Source organism: Gilbertella persicaria (genome assembly GCF_025201335.1).
Source record: "Gilbertella persicaria strain CBS 190.32 chromosome Unknown B0P05scaffold_38, whole genome shotgun sequence".
Lineage (NCBI taxonomy): Eukaryota > Fungi > Mucoromycota > Mucoromycetes > Mucorales > Choanephoraceae > Gilbertella > Gilbertella persicaria.
The window spans coordinates 42,063-61,500 of NW_026251999.1; the positions used below are offsets into that span (position 1 = coordinate 42,063).

The following is a 19,438-nucleotide window of genomic DNA, read 5'->3' on the forward strand; positions in this document are numbered from 1 at the left end:
TTATTACCCCACAATGAATGCTAGTCTTATTTGTTTCGTACTTATACTTGCATTAAATATAGCTAGAGCTAATAGAACACTCCCTGCGAACGTTGTCTACCATCCTAAATATTGCCCTACACAAGACCCCGTCATTGATAGAAACTACCTAATTGAATTGACAGAGAATAATGATTTATGGATTGAATCAGCCCATATTCATGTCAAAAAGAGATTTAACCATCCATTGTTTACTGGAGCTTTGATTGAAGTAGTGGACGGGCAAGAAGCATCTTTAAAGCCTCTCTTAGACCATGAAAATGTAGTGTCTATCTCTCCCAATAAAATGATTCAACTTCCTGCGTTTGTCCCTCAAGCCCCCAATGGCAGCCAAGGGGCCACATTATCTGCTGATATGGTCAAATCTTTGCTGCCTCATGAGTTTTCACAAGTAAACAGGGTTCGAAGAGAACTGAATTTGACTGGAGAAGGCATACTGGTGGGTCTGATTGATACAGGTATACATATCAGAAAAGATGATTTGCTAACTTGTTTCTCAAGGTATTGATTATCGCCATAAAGCCTTTGGTGGTGGTTTTGGTCCTGGATATAAAGTAGTTACTGGTTACGATTTAGTGGGTGATAGTTGGGATTATACCAATGATCCTATACCAGATAATGATCCATTAGATGACTGTGGAGCATTTGGAAATGGCACGCTTAAAGGAGCTTCAGGTAAAGTTAACATCTTCCTATAATTTCTTACTTATAAACTTCTGAAAAGGCCATGGAACACACGCTGCTGGTATTATTGCTGGATTTGATTCTGAAAATGTAAGACAATGTAAAAAAAAAAAAAAAAAAAAAAAAAAAAATAGACTATTAACATATATCAGGGTTTTGAAGGTGTTGCTCCAAATGTCAAGCTGGGTGTTTGGCGTGTATTTAGTTGCAATGGTGCTTCTTCTACGGGTATTGTTGTAGAAGCGATGTTGAGAGCATATGATGCAGGTGTTCACATCATCAGCATAAGCATAGGTACAGAGCGTCCTTGGTCAGAAGCTAGTCATCCTCAACACAAGGTCATCAATCGACTGGTACAAAATGGTGTACATGGTAAATTATCTATCGTAAAAAAGAAATCTTTTTCTAAATCTACTTGGATCCAGTTGTTGTTGCTACTGGAAACAACGGTAGAAAAGGCCCTTTTACTGTCATGACTCCTTCCAATGCTGAAGGCGCTTTCTCGGTAGCTTCCGTTGACAATCAATATAAGATTTCTACCAGTGTTGTGCAAGCAACTGGCATTTCAAAACTTATTGGTAAGTATGGTCGTATCCCTTTTGTTAGCGATTAACCTTCTTGTAGATTTTCTGCCAGGTAGACGTGCTAGTGGCAGTTTTTCTCGGATACCTGATGCTGAACTAGCTATTGCTTATACCGGTAGTGATCCTAAGTTGCTTGAAGCCGATGCGTGTACATCAGAGTCTGTTTCGACTGGAGTTTCTGGTAAAATAGCTCTAGTTAGACGTGGTGGTTGTCTCTTTGCAGACAAGATTGAAAATGTAGCATCTGCAGGTGCCATTGGAGCTCTTTTTTATAACCAAGACAATGGCATCAAAATAAGTATAGCTCTCACTAATGACTCTATTCCAGTTGCTTCGATTTCAAATGAAGATGGTAGTGTATTAATACAAGCAGCTAGAAATGATCAAGTTAATTTGACTTTTGATTACCATGCCAAAAACCATTTTGAACTGAATATGGAAGCGAATTCTGTCTCCATGTTCTCTAGTATGGGTCCTACTGTTGAGCTTGATTTGAAACCAGATATTGCTGCTGTAGGTGATACAGTTTACTCCACATTACCTAGGTATTTAGGTGATTATGGTGTACTCAGTGGTACTTCCATGGCTTGTCCTTATGTATCTGGTGCCATTGCTTTGTATTTACAGCAGCATGGCATCAATAAGACAAACCCTCTGGAGATCCGAGAACGATTCAAGAACTATGCCTACATGACTAATATTGGAGTTCCAGGCAGTAATGTACTTGAAAGTCCCTTACGACAAGGTGCTGGTGCCGTTCAAGGTAGACTTCAATTCAGCATCTTTGCTTAACTTATCGCCTTTTATGTAGTTTATGATGCTATTACTCAGCCTGTCTATGTTAGTCCAGCTCAGATCAGTTTTAATGATACATCTTCTACAGGCATAAGTTACAAGACACACAATTTGACTATTGTGCATACTGGTACCGATACTGTTACCTATCAATTGTTTAACAATGTGTCTGTTGCCATTTCACCTTACAATCGCACAAATTCTGGCTATCAACTCCTCACTTTTCCTACAAATGTACAAGTCTATGCTGACATCCAAGTCTCTACAAACCTAGTAAGTCTAGAGTCAGGTCAAAATCAGACTGTCACTATTACAGTCATCCCTCCAAACAACATAGACATACAGGATCATATCATGTACAGTGGATTTATTCAATTCGAGCCCTTAAATCAAGTAAACAGTTCAACCGTTCGCTTCAAGACATTGCATGTACCTTATTTTGGTGTTGTAGGCAATCAGCGCGACTTGCCTATGTTTGATCCTACCTTTGACATTGTTACCTTTGATGTCGAAAACAAGCATGTATATCAAGACAATGAAACAATTCAATATACATTATCTGAAGCACAGGATGATTTTATTGGCTTTGACTATCGATTTGTTACGCCCGTAGGTGTCCATAAAGCAGAAGTACTGCGATATCCAAGTCTGGAATTGATGGGCCTTGTTTCATTCAACGCATACCAGTATGCACAGCGACACACCACAACTCTTTATTGGAACGGACATTACTCAACACAACTTGATTTTAATCGTCTTTATTATGAAGCAAGAGGAAACATGACGATGGAAACTGTGCCTGTCACCAGTGGCACTTTTGTGATACGATTAAGTGCGCTCAAGATCTTTGGCAACCAAAACCAGCCCAGTGATTGGGATACTTGGACATCTAAGCCAATAATGATAAACAATGAATAAAACTAGCGAGAAGAAGGTCCAGCACTTGACTTTTTCCGCATGTTACTATACGATTCTTTGGTTGGTAATTCAGCTGGTAAATCAGTCAATATCCTAACAACTTTAAGAACAAATTCTCATTGTGTGTGTTGCCTACCGCATCATTTTTAACCGTGTTTTTGCAGGACTCTAATTTTTGAGTATTAGACGATCTTGAAAAGTATGTTTCTTAGCCTACTTCACAATCTTTTAAAGAGTTCATGGCGAGTAAAGAGTATTGCTGTAACACGTTTGCAGCTGATTGTCTCTTTATTTGTGTAGTATTATCGGCTCGCTTTGAATGATGAAATAGTTCGCCTTCAATGTTGCTTGACATTGTAAAGAGAGGTAAACAAAAGGGGATAATGTGCCACAGCCTTTTTATAGGCTTCATTGGCGGGGGCTGAAAATGATTTTTTTCATATCAAAACGTCCAAAAATGAGACTATTGACTTTTGATGTCTTAATAAAAGCTATAGATGTCTGTTTTGCGCATTTAATGATTTAGAAAGGTTGACGCTTTTAATACTATTTTTCTAGAGAAAAATGAGATATTGTTTGAAGCACTTTTCGAATCGTAACTTGTCAAGTGTATAGAAAATTCTTCTAAGACAGCGAAAAGGCAAAGCATTGTTTGACGGTCAGTTTGAGTGCTTAAACGAATCGATGGCTGCATTCTATGAGGCACAAAACCGAAAAGAGTCGTCATAATCGGAGACTGAATTTATCTGAAGGGTTTATTCGAGCAAAACATCGAAGAAGTTGTCACTCGGGACTTTTCCGACGCACTTACTTTGGGAGTTTCTCCTGTCAGCTGGATGCATACTTGTATGGTACTTTTGCCCAAGAAAGGGGACTTGACCAACCTCCCGAATTGGTGTCCCATTTCTCTTATCAACAAAGATGTCAAGGTTTTTACTAGACTAGTTAATGCAAGGTTTATGTCACATTTCTCAAAATGTATCTCTTCTCAACAAATGGGCTTTATGCCTAGGCGTTTTATTGCTGAAAGTGATCAAATTCTATACAATGTTCAAACCATTGCCACGTACACCAAATCAGGCTCCTAGGTTTACTATTGGATTAAGAGAAAGCCTATGATCGTGTTCATCCTGAATACCTTACACAAATTATGCATGCTTTTAACATTCCTTCTACCCTAATTCATAATCTCATCACTCTCCTTTTCAACACACATATACGCTTAAACTTCAATGGCCACATATCAACAAATACAGTACAACAAAGACGTGGACTTCGACAAGGAGACCCACTTAGTCCTCTATTGTTCAGCGTCGCATTCGACCCCTTCCTTCGCTCTATCCAACAAGACAAACAACTTATTGACTTTGATTTCTTAGACGAAACTAACACACATGCCTCCTCAGAGTCAATAGATCTACTCACTACTCAACTACGATCACTTAATCTCAGTCATTCCAATACAATTGCTCCTGTCAAAATTTTAGCCTACACAGATGATATACTAGTTTTGCTTCGCAACCAGTTTGATTTTATACGTCTGCAAGCCATCGTAAGTAACTATTGTCAGCTTCTAATGCACTGCTCAACTACAGCAAGACTCAAGCCTTTTCCTTGTCCGGCTCGTCTCTACTACATTGGTCACTTTTTCTTCGTAACAACAACATCACCTTTTGGTATGCTTCTGACCCCTCCTCTCCTTTAATTTACTTAGGATGTCCTATTTGCTCTAGCACTCAACAGCGCAATCAATTTGCTACCACACTTATCACCAAAGCTCAACTCTTGTGCAATATCCACTTTCAACGCAATTTATCTGTACGTGGGCGAGCTACTGTCCTTAATAATCTTGTATTTTCCATCCTGTGGCATATCTTGTGCCTTTTCCACTTCACCAAAGAGCAACTTACCAAACTTCAACAGATCGGAGCATCCTTCATCAACAACCGTCGCTACAATAAGCTCTCTTTCGCCACTCTGGCTCTCCCTTGAGAGAAAGGTGGTCTTGCCGCCTTAGATCCCATTATTCAACAGAATGCCCTTCAATGGCGTTGGCTTTAACCTCTTTTACGATTCAATACACTCCATTCCCTAACCCAACTTTCTCTCCCAATACTTCAATTCAGTCTACATTATTTTATTTTATTTTTATATCCATCAATCATCCCACATACCATTGGTCCCTCTTTTCCCCTTCTTACCGTCTATACCTCCCTACCTTGGTCAACAACTACTTTGCCAACTTACTTCAAACCGCTGATGCACTGCCGCATAATTTTGATTCCTGCCAAGTCCCTCTTCAAGTCTGCCTCCATCTTCCTGCACCCGAACTATTCATTCATCACCCACAACCCTCCAGTCCATCTTCTCTCCCTTTTTTTGAACCGCCTGACTCTCTTTTCCACAAAACTTCTGGTTTCTCTCGCCTCGTTGGTCATGGTCTTTTCTTTTACGATAACCAATCTCACTCCCTAAAATGCCGCACTCGCGATACACTGGCTCAACACCACCGCGTCCCTCTTTGAATATTCAAACATATCCGCAATCAGAAACTTTTACTCAAACTTCTTGTCCCTCCCCACTTTGAACCTATTACGATCACTCCTCCCCCTAATACATATATCACTTTTCATCCTTCCTGCCTACAATCTTTTATTACTACTCTTACATTCTTTCAAACTGCTTCCCCATCACTTGATTTCAAACCTGCATCTTCAACTATTTCCGGCTATAAAGCATTACTTCCCTTACATATTCCTACACTTATTTCACCATTTGACATTGTCCCCAACTGCAAAACCTTTTGGTTACTTCACATTATCCATCGCTCTCGTAATATCTGGTTCCGCTTCTTGTACAAAACCATCAATACTCGATTTTACCTTTGACAAAAACTGTCTCAACTCATCACCCATCCCCGATGCATTCACGGCCCATACTTCCGACGAAACACCATTGGCACACTAGATCACTTCAACTTTCTTTGTCCAACAAAATACAAGATCTGGTACCACATTCTTTCGACATACGTCGACCCTTCCCTTACCAATCCTTCAATCCAACTCTTAAGACAACTTCTCAATTTACGCACCGCCATTAAACGCACCAAAAAGTCTATGCTCCCAACCCTTTCCACTCAACAAACATGTGCTAGCACATTGGAAAATCTATGGTCCAGCCATTGGCGTTCCGTTTTTGATTCAACACCTTTTACCTTTCCTTCCATACTCCATACAGTTAAACGCCTGTTGACTAAGAAATCCGATGAACAAGAACTAATCATTTTTGATTGAACTTACTTTCCTTCCTAGTAAAATTCACTCACTTTTTCCTTTCCCCCTCCTCTTGCACAACATACCCCCTCAGTCTTATTTATCATTCATTACGACATCTTTAGGACTTTAAATAAAACCAGAACGTAGTTGCCCTACAAAAAAAAAATGACCATTTTTCTTTGCAAAAGTTATTTCTTTACATGCCCTGTGCCTCATGATACTAGAAATGACTCTATTTTGTGATAAATATTGCATTAGAATGGTGTATCCTATACTCAACTTGGCAAAATTAAGTGCACCATAATCTCTAAATACACATTGGAAGCAAATAATCAAAATAAAGCTTTAATGTTATCTCATCAAATTCTTTTAAAGTATCTGAAATTGACTTACTCACACTTGCAGCATACATTGTTTTTTTTTAAATGATTTTATTTGCCGCACGTATTTTGTAACGCGATAGGGCTACAAAAAAGAGGTGCTCGACAATGAGTTATTATAAAGTTAAAGGAGATAAAATAAAATTAAAAATGAGATAAGGACTATATAAAAGTTAAAACCAAGCGAAACAATGATGAAAAGAAGAAGGAGAGATGAAGGAATCAGTCGAGACAATTTGTGTCTTCAGCAGCGCGGCGGCCAACTGCCCGGAGGGTTTGACTGAATGCTATACTTGCAAGGAAGGGCTCTCTTCGATGCATATGAGTCCAATGAGCTTTCCAAAGTTCTGAGAGAGAAATGACAAGTAACATTTCGACTTCAATCGGACAAGAATTGTTGACATTGATTTTGTTGAAATCTAGGGATTGAAGAGCTGAGGAGATATCATCGATAGAGGTACCAGGCCAAAGAAATTCACGAATAACAATGTCCCAGAAGATGAATTTTTGGGGGCATCGAAAGAAAAAGTGGAAGACAGTTTCAACCTCTTGACAAAAGGAACAGAATGGGTTAGGAGCAGTGGAAAGAGCCATGTTGAAGAGAAGGGATTTGGTATGTGTAATTATTGCGTGGAATAAGGTCCATAGTTCGACAGATTATTGTGACAGTGTTGGTAGCCATGAATCTAAACGAATGTGGACGAGCTCGAGAGAAAAGTAAGTGAAGCAAAAGATTGTCCGTTTGAAGTAGTTGGCAGCAATGGTGGAGAGCGAAATCATGTACTAGGCTACGTTCTGCTGTTGGGTGAATGAGCGGATGAACCCAACGGAAGTACAATGAGCTTTGCTGTGTCTCAGGATACAAGACACCTAAACCACCAAATTTTCTAGGTGTAGTCATCAGTTTCCAACTTAGGCGAGGAAAAATACCATGAGTGACAAATGATGTGATTACGCTTTTGATCGACTGAACAATGGCTTTTGTTACGGGTGTGACTCTTAGCAGGTACCAACATTTTGACAGAATGAGCGCATTTGCTACAGTAGCGCGTCCTAAAACTGAAAGGTTGCGGCTGGCATAAGAATCAGCGGCTGTTTTCAAAGATCCAATAAACGAGGAGAATAAGGATGTTCGCTGAGTGGATGATTGTATCAGAGGGAAGCCCAAGTAAATAATGGGATCAGTATCGCTGGAATCCCAAATTTTGTTGATTTCAAGGTCTACTAATACGGATATCCACTTGTCATTCATATCTCTACCTGATAGAGAAAGAGCTCGAACTTTATTGAAGTTGATTTTGGCGTTGGAAGCATCACAGTAGGTACGCAAATGCACTTGTAGTCTGAACAAATCGTCAACATCGTGTAGGAACAAGCATACATTGTCAGAGAGCAAAGCCATGCTTTCTGAGTATGAACCTATCAAATGAATTCGAAGCGCGACTCTCATTTTTCTTTTTTTTTCATGCGCTCCTTCTTTCCGTAGTCATAAAAAAAATGTCAAGAGATAAGCCCTCTTGGAATATACCTTCTTTTGAAGACATAGAAAAACAAAAAGCGCAACAGTCAAAACAGCCCCTTTCTTTTTTTAAAGCAAAGCGCACTTTAGCAGAGTCCAGTTTAGAAGATCCAAAAACACAAGCACCAAGCCCTCAACCACAACAACAAAGACCTCCCGCTTCAACACCAAGCCGCACACAACCTTCCCACACAAACATACGTCGATCTACAGCCAATAGTATTCTCGTTAATCCTACACAACAAAAGAACCCTATTTTAAAACATGTTCATAACGTGCCTTGGGAGCCTTCCGATGCTATCAAAATGGATTATGTGGTTGGCCAAACAACCGGCGTCATTTATCTCAGCTTAAGATATCATCGTCTTTATCCCAGCTACATTTATGACAGGCTCAATGCTGTCAAAAACTTGTATGTGTGTCGTATCTTGCTTGTTTATGTGGATGTAGAAAACTATCATGACGCCATACGAGAAATCAATCGAATTGCTATCTTGAGTGATTTTACCTTGATGCTTGCCTGGAGTCCAGAAGAAGCAGGACGGTATTTAGAAACCTATAAAGCATTAGAGAACCGAGCACCTGACTTGATCAAGGAAAGGGTGGAGGATGAATATTTAGCCAAGATCACAGATTGTTTGACGCAGATACGTAGTGTCAACAAGACGGATGTATTGACACTTCTGTCTACTTTTGGGTCTCTTAAACAGATCAGTGAAGCGACTACAGACCAATTGGCAATGTGCCCAGGATTTGGTGAGCAAAAAGTAAAGCGAATTCAACAGGTGTGGAAGCAGCCTTTTTTGGCAAATAGTAAGAAACAGAAAAGAAAATGAACTTAATAAATAACTTGAGCTTTTATTCTACACGGTTTATAATACGAATCTATGATGCTTTGGAGAGCTTATTCAAGGATGGAAAGCATACAATTTTTTCCCCTGCTTTCAAAAAATGGCAAGACATTCCTAAGTATGATGGTATGCACATCATGACCTCCAAGCAGAAGGATCTTCCTCTTTGTTGATAATAAGAGAATTTCTAATACTTTGATTGAAGCAAGCAGTATTCATCATAGGCATAGATTGCTTGTTCCTTAGTTTCTTTTGTTCAAGTGAAGACGTAGAAGTGGCTACACTTGCTGTATTAAGTGGTGAAGAGTATTGACTGTCTTCTTCATCTTCATAATCTTCATAACAATAATCACTGCTAAAGAACGAAATTTCCGACCCATATGGAATGTCACGTAATTCGTCGGGTTCAATATAAGAATAGCCCCGAAACGCATGCTCAGTCAAGCCCAAGGGACAACTTTCAGGCAACCAGCGCTGTCTTAACAAGATGGCTTCGTCATTTTCTTCCTTGATATGAGTTGACATTTCTAGAAAGTCAGGATCAAAATTACTAAGGTCAGTCTCGCTTGTCCTTGAAGGAACATAGAGGGGCTGAATACGCTTTGCATGCACGTCTTTCCAGTTCAAATGGCGAGCAAAATAAGCATGTGTACGCAACTCAAAAACGCCACCGATGCCAGCACCTAAGCGTTCAAGAGGGTCACGTTCTAATAATCCTGCAATCAAATCCATGGCTTCAGGATCAAATCGAGCAGGAAATGTCAGGTCATCATAAAGCACACGATCATACATGTCTTCAGGTGTTTCAGCAGCAAATGGCGTCACACCTGTTAACATTTCATACAGCATGGTACCCAAACTCCAGAAATCTGCAGCATAAGAATACTCTTCATCCTGCAAGATAATCTCGGGTGCCAAGTATTCAGGTGTACCACAGAAAGTAGTTGTGCGATGGTCATAGCGATCGCTGCCCTTAAAGAGCTTGGAAAGACCAAAATCAGTCAGGACAAGATGGCCATCAGCAGCCAACAAGACATTTTCAGGCTTCAGGTCTCGGTAGAGAATGTTGTTTCGATGAAGTTCTTGAAGTCCCATGACGATTTCAGCAGCGTAGAGACGACATTGCTCAGGATGGAAGCATATATAGCGTTGTAAGAGCGTGGCCAAGTCAGCGCCGGCATGATAGTCCAGTACTAAATAAAGGTTTTGTCTGTCTTGAAAAGCAGCATGTAAGCGTATGAGAAAAGGATGGCGTATGGCTGATAATGCCACCAAAATGTCTCGCTCCATGCGAATGTGCTCCACTTCTCTGCGCGTAATGCTCCATGATTTCGTAATTGACTTTAGTGCAAATAGCTTGTGAGACTGTTGCTCTCTTACTAAGATGACCTAACGTAGGACTTAATAAATGAATACATGCAATTTTTTTCCTTTACCTTTCCAGTGGCACCTTTTCCAAGTACTTTGATTAATTCAAAGTCATCCATTCGATCATAGCTTTGTTGTTTGCCCAAGATAGAAGAACACATCAAGTCTTCTTCTTCACTTAATTCAGGCTCAAGCATCAGTGATTCATCTTCAAAGTCTTTTAGAATACTATCACAACATGGATTAGAAGAAGGTGGAGGAGAAGGTGGTAAACTTGGTGATGTGTTTTGTGTAACTGGATGGTGCTGTGTCACCATTTGACGCACAATGGTTTTTGAAATGACACGGTCTTCATCTCGTTGGGCAGACAGAAAATCACGAAAAAGGGAAGTCTTACCAATCGGCGTCGACAGTGAATGGCGCAAATAGTTTTCTATCCGCCGGGCGCTTGTCTTCATCTTTTTCTTTAGGCTAGCAAACAGATTCTTTTTCTTCCCTACATGCTCTAGTTTCGGTAATGGAACCCGATGGTTGGGAAAATGAAGTAGCAGCTATAAAAGGAAATGTGTTATTGTAAAGAACAAAAACACTCCTTTATACTTACCAGTTTATCAAGCTCATAAAAATCCTGAATAAAACGAACAAGTGAAAAATGATGTATGGGATCCTCCAACATGATATGAAATACCTAACAATGAAAGGGCTTAGTTTTTTTTTTTTTTTTTTTTTTTTTTTTTTTTTTTTTTTTTTTTTTTGTATGTTGGCTTTGTTATTTACGCACAGTGCAAGTATAACCAGATACTTGAATGTTGGATTCAATGACTGCAATATGAACAGATGAATGCAAATTGCATGTTTTATTATATGTTGCGCTAGGCATGAATATAATTGAAGAAAAAAGGGAGGGTTTTGATTGAACAATAAAATAGAGAGAAAAAAAAGAGAGGGAAAAAATAAAAATAAAAAAAGCTTTATAAACAATGAAAAAGGCAAGAGAAAAACAGCAGAATAAGGCAAGACAACAATTGCTGTACTACACAAGCATGACATCGAGTTGCATTGGCCAAACTAACTGAATACTTAATGGGTCATGATTGACTTGAAACTTATAATCCGCCATTAAACTAGTTGTAGTCATAAGAACAAAAGCCCATTTTTGTTGCAATTCCCGTAATTGAGTCATAAAATGATGTCGTCCATCTACAAACACCCACAGAACATGACAGTGTATGTTCTTTTCAAACCATGTATCTAAACTACTGATAAATGCCTGCAAACGATCGCTTGTGGGCTGAAATAGATGGAAGCGCGGTTCAGCTTGTTTCATTAGAAAATGACCATCGAGATCAATATATAAAACATGCGAATGTGTCTTTTCTAACGTGTATTTAGCAAGTTGTGTCATAATCCATGTCTTGGCTGCTTCCGAAGCACCGACCAACTCAATAGCATCTCCAGGACTCACGCCTTTTTTGATCTCTTGACACGCTTCAACACTTGTATTTATAGCAGATATACACACAGGCAAGTCAAATGCTTGATTTTCTACTTGTGCTGAATACTTTTTATAGGTGTAAACATAGTTCTTTTTTGGCTATTGTTTTTTTTTTTTTTACCTCAAGTAAGGATTGGTGCTTAATATCAGAAATAAAGTTTATTAAGAAAGGCATTGAAAAGAGAGAAAAAAAGAGAGAGAAATCCCTTATGGATTCTATTTTTGTACACGTGTAAATTAAGCTTGACCCATGCGTGCATTTTGTATACAAGAAAACTTATCGGGAATATATATATTTTATGTATTATTACACTATTTACTCAAAACCATTGTAGATCAATAAGTTAGGTGTGCCATTAGGGAGGTCCTTAAAGACATTACGAGTACTCAAGTCAAGGATTTGCTTCTTGATTTCATCAGGGGTAACACCTTCAGGGGCCAAAGACAAGAGATAGGCAGCCAAACCAGCAACATGAGGAGATGCCATGGAAGTACCAGAAATAGTGTTTATGGCATGATCATTGGTGTTCCAAACAGATTCAATGTTGAGACCAGGAGCAAAGACATCAACACATTTACCATAGTTGGAGAAATAAGCTCTTTCATCAAAAATGGTAGAAGCACCCACAGTGATAGCCTTTTCCGCACGGGCAGGAGAATAGTTACTGCGGAATAGAGATTTAGTTTTTTTTTTGGCATAATTATAGGTTGAGAACTTACCAAGCATCCTTGTTATCATTACCAGCAGCAACAGCAAAGATGAGACCAGCTTCAACAGCACCATTGACAGTGGCATCCAAAGAAGGAGACTTACCACCACCCAAACTCATGTTGGCTACGGAACCCTTGAAGGACTTGCCTTCCTTTTCAGCGGCTTTCTTGTCCTTAAGGAACTCGCTTGTGGCCCAATCAACACCCTTTACAACATCAGACATGGAACCAGAACCATTAGAAGCCAACACCTTGACAGCGACAGGAATGGACTTTTTAGCGACACCATATTTCTTACCACCGATGGTACCAGAACAGTGGGAACTTATTATTTGCGTTAGTGTGCAAAATTAGATAATGCGCTATATTCTTACCCGTGACCATTGCCATCGATATCTTCATCGTTCTTGGGAATCGTCTTACCCCAGATAGCTCTGCCTTCAAAATCAACGTGCTTGATATTGATACCAGTATCAATCACATAGACCTTGATATCTTTACCAGCAGCCTTGGCATCGTAATTATATTTGCTAAAGTTACGCAAAGTCGTAGGTTCACGACGAGAGATACGAGAAAGACCCCAAGGAGCACCACGTTGTAATTCGGAGGCATAGACAACAGAGTCTTCTTCAACATAGGCTACTTCCTCAGACTGGCGAATAGCATCCAAGACTTGCTTATCAAATCGACCGGAATAGCCCTTGAAATTGGGCATTTCATAGACATGGTTAATACCTTGTTCTTCCAAATAATCGCCACTGTTGAAAGCATGGGCAGCAGACATACTGCTAATCCATTCAGCATGGCTTTGTACTTGATCGTTGGACAAATGGTTTTTGAGAACAACGATATAAGAGCCACGCACAGCTTCAGTTTCAACAGGAGCATATAAGGGAGCAACAAAACCATCGGAAAATGAGCTAGGGCTCATCATAGGCACAGCAGTGGCATAGCCAGCCATCAATAAGGCAGCAGTCAAGATAGAAAACTTCATGTTTGTTGTATATATATATATATATAAAAAGAAACGAAAATAAAAAGGAAAATTATGATGATGAATTTTATGCCTCTTTATTTAAACAAAGAACCAATCATTGCTACGAGTGATGTCATTACTGCTCCAGTTTCCTGCGCTTGGAATTCAGGATTTGCTGACTCGACTTCTTTATTTGTTTCAAGGTATTTGTTTCATCCTGTGCTAACGTACTGCTTAGGAACACATTCTGTAGCAGCCTTGGTCTCTTTTCTGTCACACTTAGGTTTTCTTTAAGTGTCCTTTGAGTAGCTAAGGCTGCTTGTGGTGTATAAAATATTTTTTGTTTCGCTGTTTGATATTCAACTGATATGGCCTCGTATTCTTTTAGATTTGAGCATAAAGTGAGCGGATCATGAAGAATCTTTTTCAACTTTAATTCGCGTAATTCTTGATTCATTCTGAAGACAAAATACACGGTTAGATTCATACGACTCACATCATCATCATATACCTAATGGCTTTGTTAAATTCGATTTTTGACTGATACACTTCTGTGTCCATGTGTTCCTCTGCAACAAATAAAAATGCTTCCTCTTTTCTCAGTTCATCAAACACAAGAGCAGCTTCATTGTTTGTCTCTGTCATGACGGATGTATGATAAAATTCAAATAAAGTTGTGTATAGATCTAAAGCATGGTCAGCAAACATCATAAAATTTGTGTCTTGTTATTACCTTGAGTGACTCGAATACGGTTTTTACCCCATACATTCGGTTGTGACATGTATAGAAAATAAAGCGAAAAAATAACAGCACATTGAATAGACACAATATCGCTTTTAAAGTGATCTAACTCAAGTTAATATTTGATTTCTCTCTTTTTTTCTTAATTTGAACATACCCAAGAAGCAAGAAAAAAAAGTGTTCATGTAATTATCACGAAACTCTCTTTGAACACAAGCAAAATGAACAAAACTAAAATGAAGTTCGTTCCATAAATTTTCAAAGTCCTGAAGGGTTTGTCCCGGTTGCTAAAAGAAAAAGGGTAAATATGGATATTATAAGATAGTGCTACTCTACACTAATGAAATGATATAATAGATATTCTACGTCGTCTTCAATGGCATGTTTATCAATACCAACTGTTTTGGCTACACGGACTAAATTACTGGCTCTTAATAATGAGCTTGGAAATCTACTTTTGGTTCCTTTTTCTGTCATAGCTGTTTGATAAGAATAAGTTTTTAGAGGCAAGTTGTGGTTTATAAAAAAAAAAAAAAAAAAAAAAAAAAAAAAAAAAAGAGAAAAAAAAATTATACACTCATGAAAAGTTAAACTCCGAGACTTTTTTTTTGATAATGAGTATTGACATCAATCATTTTGTGTAGTAGTATGAATGTAATGAGAAGATGGTATAACGCAAAGAAGAGCAAGAAAACAATCTTTTACTCGATTGCTGTCTTTTTGTTATTCCTCAGAACAAGAGTTGGTTAAACTTGAGCTTTGATGAATGGCTTTACATCGCCATACCAGTAGCATTATGCCTATTGTTACAGATACATCAATGTTTCTTAGTCTACCATGATACATGGCTCTGGAGGGAGGTATTCGACTACCTTCTCGTATCCGTGTCAATATTTTGCATAGACTGGTTCATATATGTTGACCTTCTATTTTCTGCTCTTCCTTATAATCTGATGTAAACATTGCTTATGTATCTCATGCTCTGCTTAATTTCTAGAATTTAATTTAATCTTTTTTCAATAAAGGGCTTTGTTTGTTATGCTAGATAATGATATGAACGTCTAAGCAGAATAATAAGTCATGATATATATCTTCAATTCACAACTTACCTATCTTCTGTACTTCTTTCCAAATATTCACGGTCAATTAACGCCTCAATACGCTTTTTAATCATGACAGGACTGGGTATGAATCTTGCATTAAGCTGCTTTGTCACCTCAGCAATCAGCAGATTGTGTTCCATTGTTTTACGGTCCTTCATAATACGTACAATAGAAGCTTCAATTTGGTGTTTGCGTTCTTCGTCCACTTTGTCTTGTGTCTGCTTGCGCTCACCCTCATTTTCTATTTTAGAAGCCAATGTTTGGATTTTGATACGAGCCATATTGCTAGTAAAATCATGATTGAAACAAAAACGATCGTCTGGCAAGATGTCTCTGCCTTTGGATGATTTTGTCAGGATCTTGAATTTGGCACAAGCCAAAGACTGTAAGGTACGCTTCAAGTCGCCGTCTGCAATCTGAGTCTGATGTTTGATTTCATCCCAACTGAGTTCGTCATGTTCATTAAACAAAAGTAAGACGATCATGGCATACGTAGAGACGTTCAAAAGATGCTTGGATTTCTTGAAATAAGCACGCATATCACCAGAACCCATCTGGGGCTGCCATGTCAAACGGCGACCATTGTGTCGATCAAAATAATAGGCTTCAAAGGCCTTGGAAGCCTTAAGGACCATGGGTGGCATAATGCATTTAGGTGAAGCAGACAAGTTCATGGGCCAGAAAGTAGATGTCAAAACAGTGACAGAAATGTCCATAGATAACTTATGTTGTTCATGACTGTCCAAAAACTCCTTAAAGAAGCCGTTCATTTCTGCTGATAATCGCATGTCGTTAAACATACCTTCAAGTTTGTTGGTGAATTGATAACCACATTCTCGCTAAATACACTAAGCCTATGCATATCTTTATGTTTTCTAACATACCTTTAACTTTGAAAGCATGCCTCTCTCTGCATCATCAGAAACACTTCTGTTTAACAAAAGGCGCTTAGCCAGGTGTTGTTTATAATATCGTTCAAACACATCTTTATCTTGCAAGTATCGAAATAGATTAATTGTCTTGTCCAACACATCATCCACTTCATCTTCTGATTTCTATGTACATGTTGAATACAATGTCTAACAAACCACTTGACTTACGCCTTTGAGTCCTTTCTTTAAGTTTTCATCGATAAATAAAGAGATAAATTCAGCTGATTTTGGGTTTTCATTGATGAACTTCTCAAATGCTTCATTAAATACAGTCTGGAAAGACTTGTCTTTGTTGGCTGCTTGATCTAGAATCTTATCAAATTTGTCCTGTAAGGCCAATACTTCCATCACCCAGTTTAAAGCCACATTGCCTGAACCCGTTATCTTGGTTGATTTTGAATCAGCCACTACATGTTGATTGATTTCTGCACCCAATGTCAAGATATATTTGCTGATAAATGTTCTCATCTCGTTCAGACCAGCTGGTACGCGTGAAAATAGACTGTACATGCGCGATAAATCTAAAAAACCAACATGTCAATATAGTTCATCAAGTTGTCTTGATTTACCTCCATATTTATCAGCAGCTAACATGCTTTCCAGTCCAGAATGCTTCATTTCCATCAACGTACTCAAATTGTTAGCAATCAATTGAGTCTCGATAATTGTTCGAATCTTGGGTTCTGTTGTCACTGATAAACAGTGAATTGTACGTTCGTATTCTTCTTCTAATCGTTTATCAACCTATATACGATATGATTGAGTATTATTTTGCATAAATGGCTTTTTTTTTCTTACTTTTCGCATGAATTCAGGCGCATCATAAGAAGACACTAATTTTTGACTTTCAATCTGATAAAATGAATTGCTGGTCTCCAAATGCTTTTCTTCAAAGTCGACTGCATACACTGTGTTATTCGTGTTTTGATCATTCAGTTCAACCAACATGGCCACAGAAGACTGAATTGCGCTTCTGTCAATCACATCTCCATTTCTTTCAAGATGAATTTGATTCAACATGGCTGATATCAAATGCTTTTGGATAGGGTGTTTAGAGGATCGAATGACTTTATCACGAAATAAATTGAGTCCCATATCATACACACTTGGTAATTGATATTTAGGTAATCGTTCATTCTATTTGACATGAGACACACACACACATATATAAACTGGCACTTACTAAATAGTACAATACTTGTAAAATAAGATCAATAGCAGTCGTATAATCATCCCATACTCTCTGTACTGTTTTTAGAAAAGTAGCCCCTGCGTCTGCTGTACCGGAAGAATTTGTAAAGGCAGGTACAATGGATGTTTCTGCAATATTCTCTAGATATTCAGCAATCACTTTCTCTACGTCGTGATAGAGACGTTCACCAAATTGACGTATGGTCAACTTATATGCTGTTCTATAGAGTAACTCATAGGATAGTTCCCTTGCTTGCTTTCCAAAGATCACGGTAATAGCACTACTGAGAATCTCAAAGCCTTCTTCATATTCCTGCGTACTGTCAATACCTGGCTACAAGACAAGTGAGTTAAAAGAAAAAAAAGATACAGTCTTGTTTAAAAATGGTTACCATGCGTTTGACAGGTCTTATTCTTCCTTTCTTTAAAGACATGTATATTTATTAGAAAAAAATAGAGAGAGAGAGAAGACAAAGAATGGTTCGTAGTAAAAGTATGATGAGTATGATTATGTACACACCAAGCAACTTACGGAGTCCTAAAAAAAATAAAAGCACAGAAACTGGATTTCTTTTATTTTTTATTTTTCTTTCATATGAAGCAAAAAGGTGTTACTCAACTAGCAAAAGGTGTTGCCTCTTGTCCCGCACAAGCAACAGCTTATGGCCAATGTATTGCTTTGAGCTATAAAGATGTACAGAAAGATATGTGCCAAAAAGAATTTGAAGCATTTAAGCAATGTGTTCAACAAGCGGTAAGCATCACTTTTTTATATATTTAACCCAACAATCTGATCTTTATTTAGATGAAGAAAAAGTGGTGAATTCACTGTACTATAAAATCATGTGGTTCTCTAATTTGACAATGCCAAATAAGAACCGAACGCTGCGGTTAAGCAGCATTACACAAAATGTAAATAATAAACTTCTTTTCTCTTTTTCTTTTTCTTTTCATTATGAGTTTAGAACCTAAAGTAAAAATACAAGATGACCGAGATTCAAGTTCATCTCAAGTGTTTGTGGGCAACTTATCTTTTAAAACCACAAAAGCTGACTTGACTTCTTTTGCCTCTTCTATGGGTAACATGTAAATATTATACCCTACTCAAGTGAATACTGACAAGGATCCTTCCCTTTCTTTTAGTATTAAAGTAAGAATGGTAACTCGCTATGGTCGTTCTCGTGGTTTTGGATTTGTTACTTATGCAACTGAAAATGAAGCCAAAAAGGCTGTTGAGGAATTAAATCAAAAGGCTTTGGATGGTCGTGATATCAATGTACAAATAGCCCGCCCTAAAGCTAAATTGCCTTCAAAAGAACCCACAGATCAATCACAAAAAAAACTTCGTCATCATCATCGTCATCGTAAGCCCAAAAAGAGTGCATCTCCACCCTTGACTGTGAGTGCTTCTTATCTGAATCAACATTAACTTCCCCTCAATAGAAATCTTTGGATACCAAGCAACCTCAAAAAAAGAAGAAACCTGTTCCTGAAAATAGAGCAAGTCGTATTCCTTCCAAGACGACATTATTTGTGGCTAATTTGCCTTATACAACAACAGATGATGATTTAGTTAAAGTGTTTGGTAACTATAAGCTTGTTTCAGCCCATGTGGCTCACACAAGGAATGGATATTCAAAGGGATATGGTTTTGTTGAATTAGAGAATGAACAAGAGCAACACAAAGCTTATGAGTCTTTGAAAGATGTTGTCTTGGATGGTCGTACTATTTACTTGAAGATTGCCATGTCAGCAGAAGAAGAGTCTAAAGACAGTAAAAAAGATACCAAATAAAGCACTTCTTGTATTTTATTATCAATATTGAAGAGGAATATCTTCTTGTTCACATATTACAACATAATAGAAAGAGAGTCA

General features: G+C 38.2%; 9 protein-coding genes across 9 annotated transcripts; 4 read left to right on the forward strand and 5 right to left on the reverse strand.

Moving 5' to 3' along the window:
- Positions 1 to 13: 13 nt before the first annotated feature.
- On the forward strand, positions 14 to 3,020 carry B0P05DRAFT_475902 (peptidase S8/S53 domain-containing protein; the record flags this gene model as incomplete). The annotated part of the gene is made up of 7 exons (XM_051574872.1): positions 14 to 497; positions 541 to 714; positions 764 to 813; positions 876 to 1,095; positions 1,149 to 1,301; positions 1,360 to 2,070; positions 2,119 to 3,020. The coding sequence occupies 7 exons, from the start codon at positions 14 to 16 to the stop codon at positions 3,018 to 3,020; spliced, it is 2,694 nt and encodes an 897-aa protein (XP_051432062.1).
- Positions 3,021 to 3,071: 51 nt separating this feature from the next.
- On the reverse strand, positions 3,072 to 3,486 carry B0P05DRAFT_553423 (uncharacterized protein). The gene is made up of 3 exons (XM_051579568.1): positions 3,238 to 3,486; positions 3,157 to 3,188; positions 3,072 to 3,093 (listed from the first exon to the last, which is right to left on the reverse strand). Exons 1-3 carry the CDS (start codon positions 3,430 to 3,432, stop codon positions 3,090 to 3,092), a joined length of 231 nt encoding a protein of 76 aa, XP_051432063.1. The 5' UTR covers positions 3,433 to 3,486; the 3' UTR covers positions 3,072 to 3,089.
- Positions 3,487 to 8,172: 4,686 nt separating this feature from the next.
- On the forward strand, positions 8,173 to 9,030 carry B0P05DRAFT_589806 (restriction endonuclease type II-like protein; the record flags this gene model as incomplete). Its single annotated transcript, XM_051582759.1, has 1 exon — positions 8,173 to 9,030. The coding sequence occupies one exon, from the start codon at positions 8,173 to 8,175 to the stop codon at positions 9,028 to 9,030; it is 858 nt and encodes a 285-aa protein (XP_051432064.1).
- A 17-nt stretch (positions 9,031 to 9,047) lies between these two features.
- On the reverse strand, positions 9,048 to 11,343 carry B0P05DRAFT_553432 (kinase-like domain-containing protein). The gene is made up of 4 exons (XM_051579569.1): positions 11,195 to 11,343; positions 11,018 to 11,101; positions 10,482 to 10,964; positions 9,048 to 10,434 (listed from the first exon to the last, which is right to left on the reverse strand). Exons 1-4 carry the CDS (start codon positions 11,291 to 11,293, stop codon positions 9,181 to 9,183), a joined length of 1,920 nt encoding a protein of 639 aa, XP_051432065.1. The 5' UTR covers positions 11,294 to 11,343; the 3' UTR covers positions 9,048 to 9,180.
- A 733-nt stretch (positions 11,344 to 12,076) lies between these two features.
- On the reverse strand, positions 12,077 to 13,638 carry B0P05DRAFT_515008 (serine protease). The gene is made up of 3 exons (XM_051575681.1): positions 12,994 to 13,638; positions 12,629 to 12,943; positions 12,077 to 12,573 (listed from the first exon to the last, which is right to left on the reverse strand). The coding sequence occupies exons 1-3, from the start codon at positions 13,611 to 13,613 to the stop codon at positions 12,225 to 12,227; spliced, it is 1,284 nt and encodes a 427-aa protein (XP_051432066.1). The 5' UTR covers positions 13,614 to 13,638; the 3' UTR covers positions 12,077 to 12,224.
- A 34-nt stretch (positions 13,639 to 13,672) lies between these two features.
- Positions 13,673 to 14,848, reverse strand: B0P05DRAFT_553442 (uncharacterized protein). The gene is made up of 4 exons (XM_051579570.1): positions 14,495 to 14,848; positions 14,329 to 14,442; positions 14,107 to 14,281; positions 13,673 to 14,053 (listed from the first exon to the last, which is right to left on the reverse strand). The coding sequence occupies exons 2-4, from the start codon at positions 14,375 to 14,377 to the stop codon at positions 13,732 to 13,734; spliced, it is 546 nt and encodes a 181-aa protein (XP_051432067.1). The 5' UTR covers positions 14,378 to 14,442; positions 14,495 to 14,848; the 3' UTR covers positions 13,673 to 13,731.
- Positions 14,849 to 15,246: 398 nt separating this feature from the next.
- On the reverse strand, positions 15,247 to 18,043 carry B0P05DRAFT_639818 (Cullin). Its single transcript, XM_051583726.1, has 8 exons — positions 17,956 to 18,043; positions 17,556 to 17,897; positions 17,171 to 17,509; positions 16,942 to 17,116; positions 16,541 to 16,893; positions 16,325 to 16,495; positions 15,447 to 16,279; positions 15,247 to 15,398 (listed from the first exon to the last, which is right to left on the reverse strand). Exons 1-8 carry the CDS (start codon positions 17,995 to 17,997, stop codon positions 15,374 to 15,376), a joined length of 2,280 nt encoding a protein of 759 aa, XP_051432068.1. The 5' UTR covers positions 17,998 to 18,043; the 3' UTR covers positions 15,247 to 15,373.
- B0P05DRAFT_209451 (uncharacterized protein) lies at positions 18,009 to 18,431 on the forward strand. Its single transcript, XM_051573232.1, has 2 exons — positions 18,009 to 18,043; positions 18,118 to 18,431. Exon 2 carries the CDS (start codon positions 18,159 to 18,161, stop codon positions 18,342 to 18,344), a length of 186 nt encoding a protein of 61 aa, XP_051432069.1. The 5' UTR covers positions 18,009 to 18,043; positions 18,118 to 18,158; the 3' UTR covers positions 18,345 to 18,431.
- Positions 18,432 to 18,498: 67 nt separating this feature from the next.
- B0P05DRAFT_553447 (uncharacterized protein) lies at positions 18,499 to 19,363 on the forward strand. The gene is made up of 3 exons (XM_051579571.1): positions 18,499 to 18,649; positions 18,707 to 18,962; positions 19,007 to 19,363. The coding sequence occupies exons 1-3, from the start codon at positions 18,639 to 18,641 to the stop codon at positions 19,355 to 19,357; spliced, it is 618 nt and encodes a 205-aa protein (XP_051432070.1). The 5' UTR covers positions 18,499 to 18,638; the 3' UTR covers positions 19,358 to 19,363.
- Positions 19,364 to 19,438: the final 75 nt, after the last annotated feature.

Bases quoted from the DNA above. Each gene is read 5' to 3' on its own strand.
- B0P05DRAFT_553447 (XM_051579571.1), top strand. The intron at 18,963-19,006 runs GTGAGTGCTTCT...TCCCCTCAATAG, and splicing joins GTGCATCTCCACCCTTGACT to AAATCTTTGGATACCAAGCA.
- B0P05DRAFT_553442 (XM_051579570.1), bottom strand. From the start codon at position 14,377: ATGTCACAACCGAATGTATGGGGTAAAAACCGTATTCGAGTCACTCAA. The intron at 14,282-14,328 runs GTAATAACAAGA...ACCATGCTTTAG, and splicing joins CCGTATTCGAGTCACTCAAG to ATCTATACACAACTTTATTT. The intron at 14,054-14,106 runs GTATATGATGAT...TTTTGTCTTCAG, and splicing joins GAATTTAACAAAGCCATTAG to AATGAATCAAGAATTACGCG.
- B0P05DRAFT_515008 (XM_051575681.1), bottom strand. From the start codon at position 13,613: ATGAAGTTTTCTATCTTGACTGCTGCCTTATTGATGGCTGGCTATGCC. The intron at 12,944-12,993 runs GTAAGAATATAG...GCAAATAATAAG, and splicing joins ATCGATGGCAATGGTCACGG to TTCCCACTGTTCTGGTACCA. The intron at 12,574-12,628 runs GTAAGTTCTCAA...TCTATTCCGCAG, and splicing joins AATGATAACAAGGATGCTTG to TAACTATTCTCCTGCCCGTG.
- B0P05DRAFT_639818 (XM_051583726.1), bottom strand. From the start codon at position 17,997: ATGTCTTTAAAGAAAGGAAGAATAAGACCTGTCAAACGCATG. The intron at 16,894-16,941 runs GTAAATCAAGAC...TTGGTTTTTTAG, and splicing joins AGCTGCTGATAAATATGGAG to ATTTATCGCGCATGTACAGT. The intron at 16,496-16,540 runs GTAAGTCAAGTG...ACATGTACATAG, and splicing joins TAAAGAAAGGACTCAAAGGC to AAATCAGAAGATGAAGTGGA.
- B0P05DRAFT_553423 (XM_051579568.1), bottom strand. From the start codon at position 3,432: ATGAAGCCTATAAAAAGGCTGTGGCACATTATCCCCTTTTGTTTACCT. The intron at 3,189-3,237 runs GTAGGCTAAGAA...CTCAAAAATTAG, and splicing joins ACTCTTTAAAAGATTGTGAA to AGTCCTGCAAAAACACGGTT.
- B0P05DRAFT_553432 (XM_051579569.1), bottom strand. From the start codon at position 11,293: ATGCCTAGCGCAACATATAATAAAACATGCAATTTGCATTCATCTGTT. The intron at 11,102-11,194 runs GTGCGTAAATAA...TTTCATTGTTAG, and splicing joins TATCTGGTTATACTTGCACT to GTATTTCATATCATGTTGGA. The intron at 10,435-10,481 runs GTAAAGGAAAAA...GTCCTACGTTAG, and splicing joins GAAAAGGTGCCACTGGAAAG to GTCATCTTAGTAAGAGAGCA.
- B0P05DRAFT_209451 (XM_051573232.1), top strand. From the start codon at position 18,159: ATGAAGCAAAAAGGTGTTACTCAACTAGCAAAAGGTGTTGCCTCTTGT.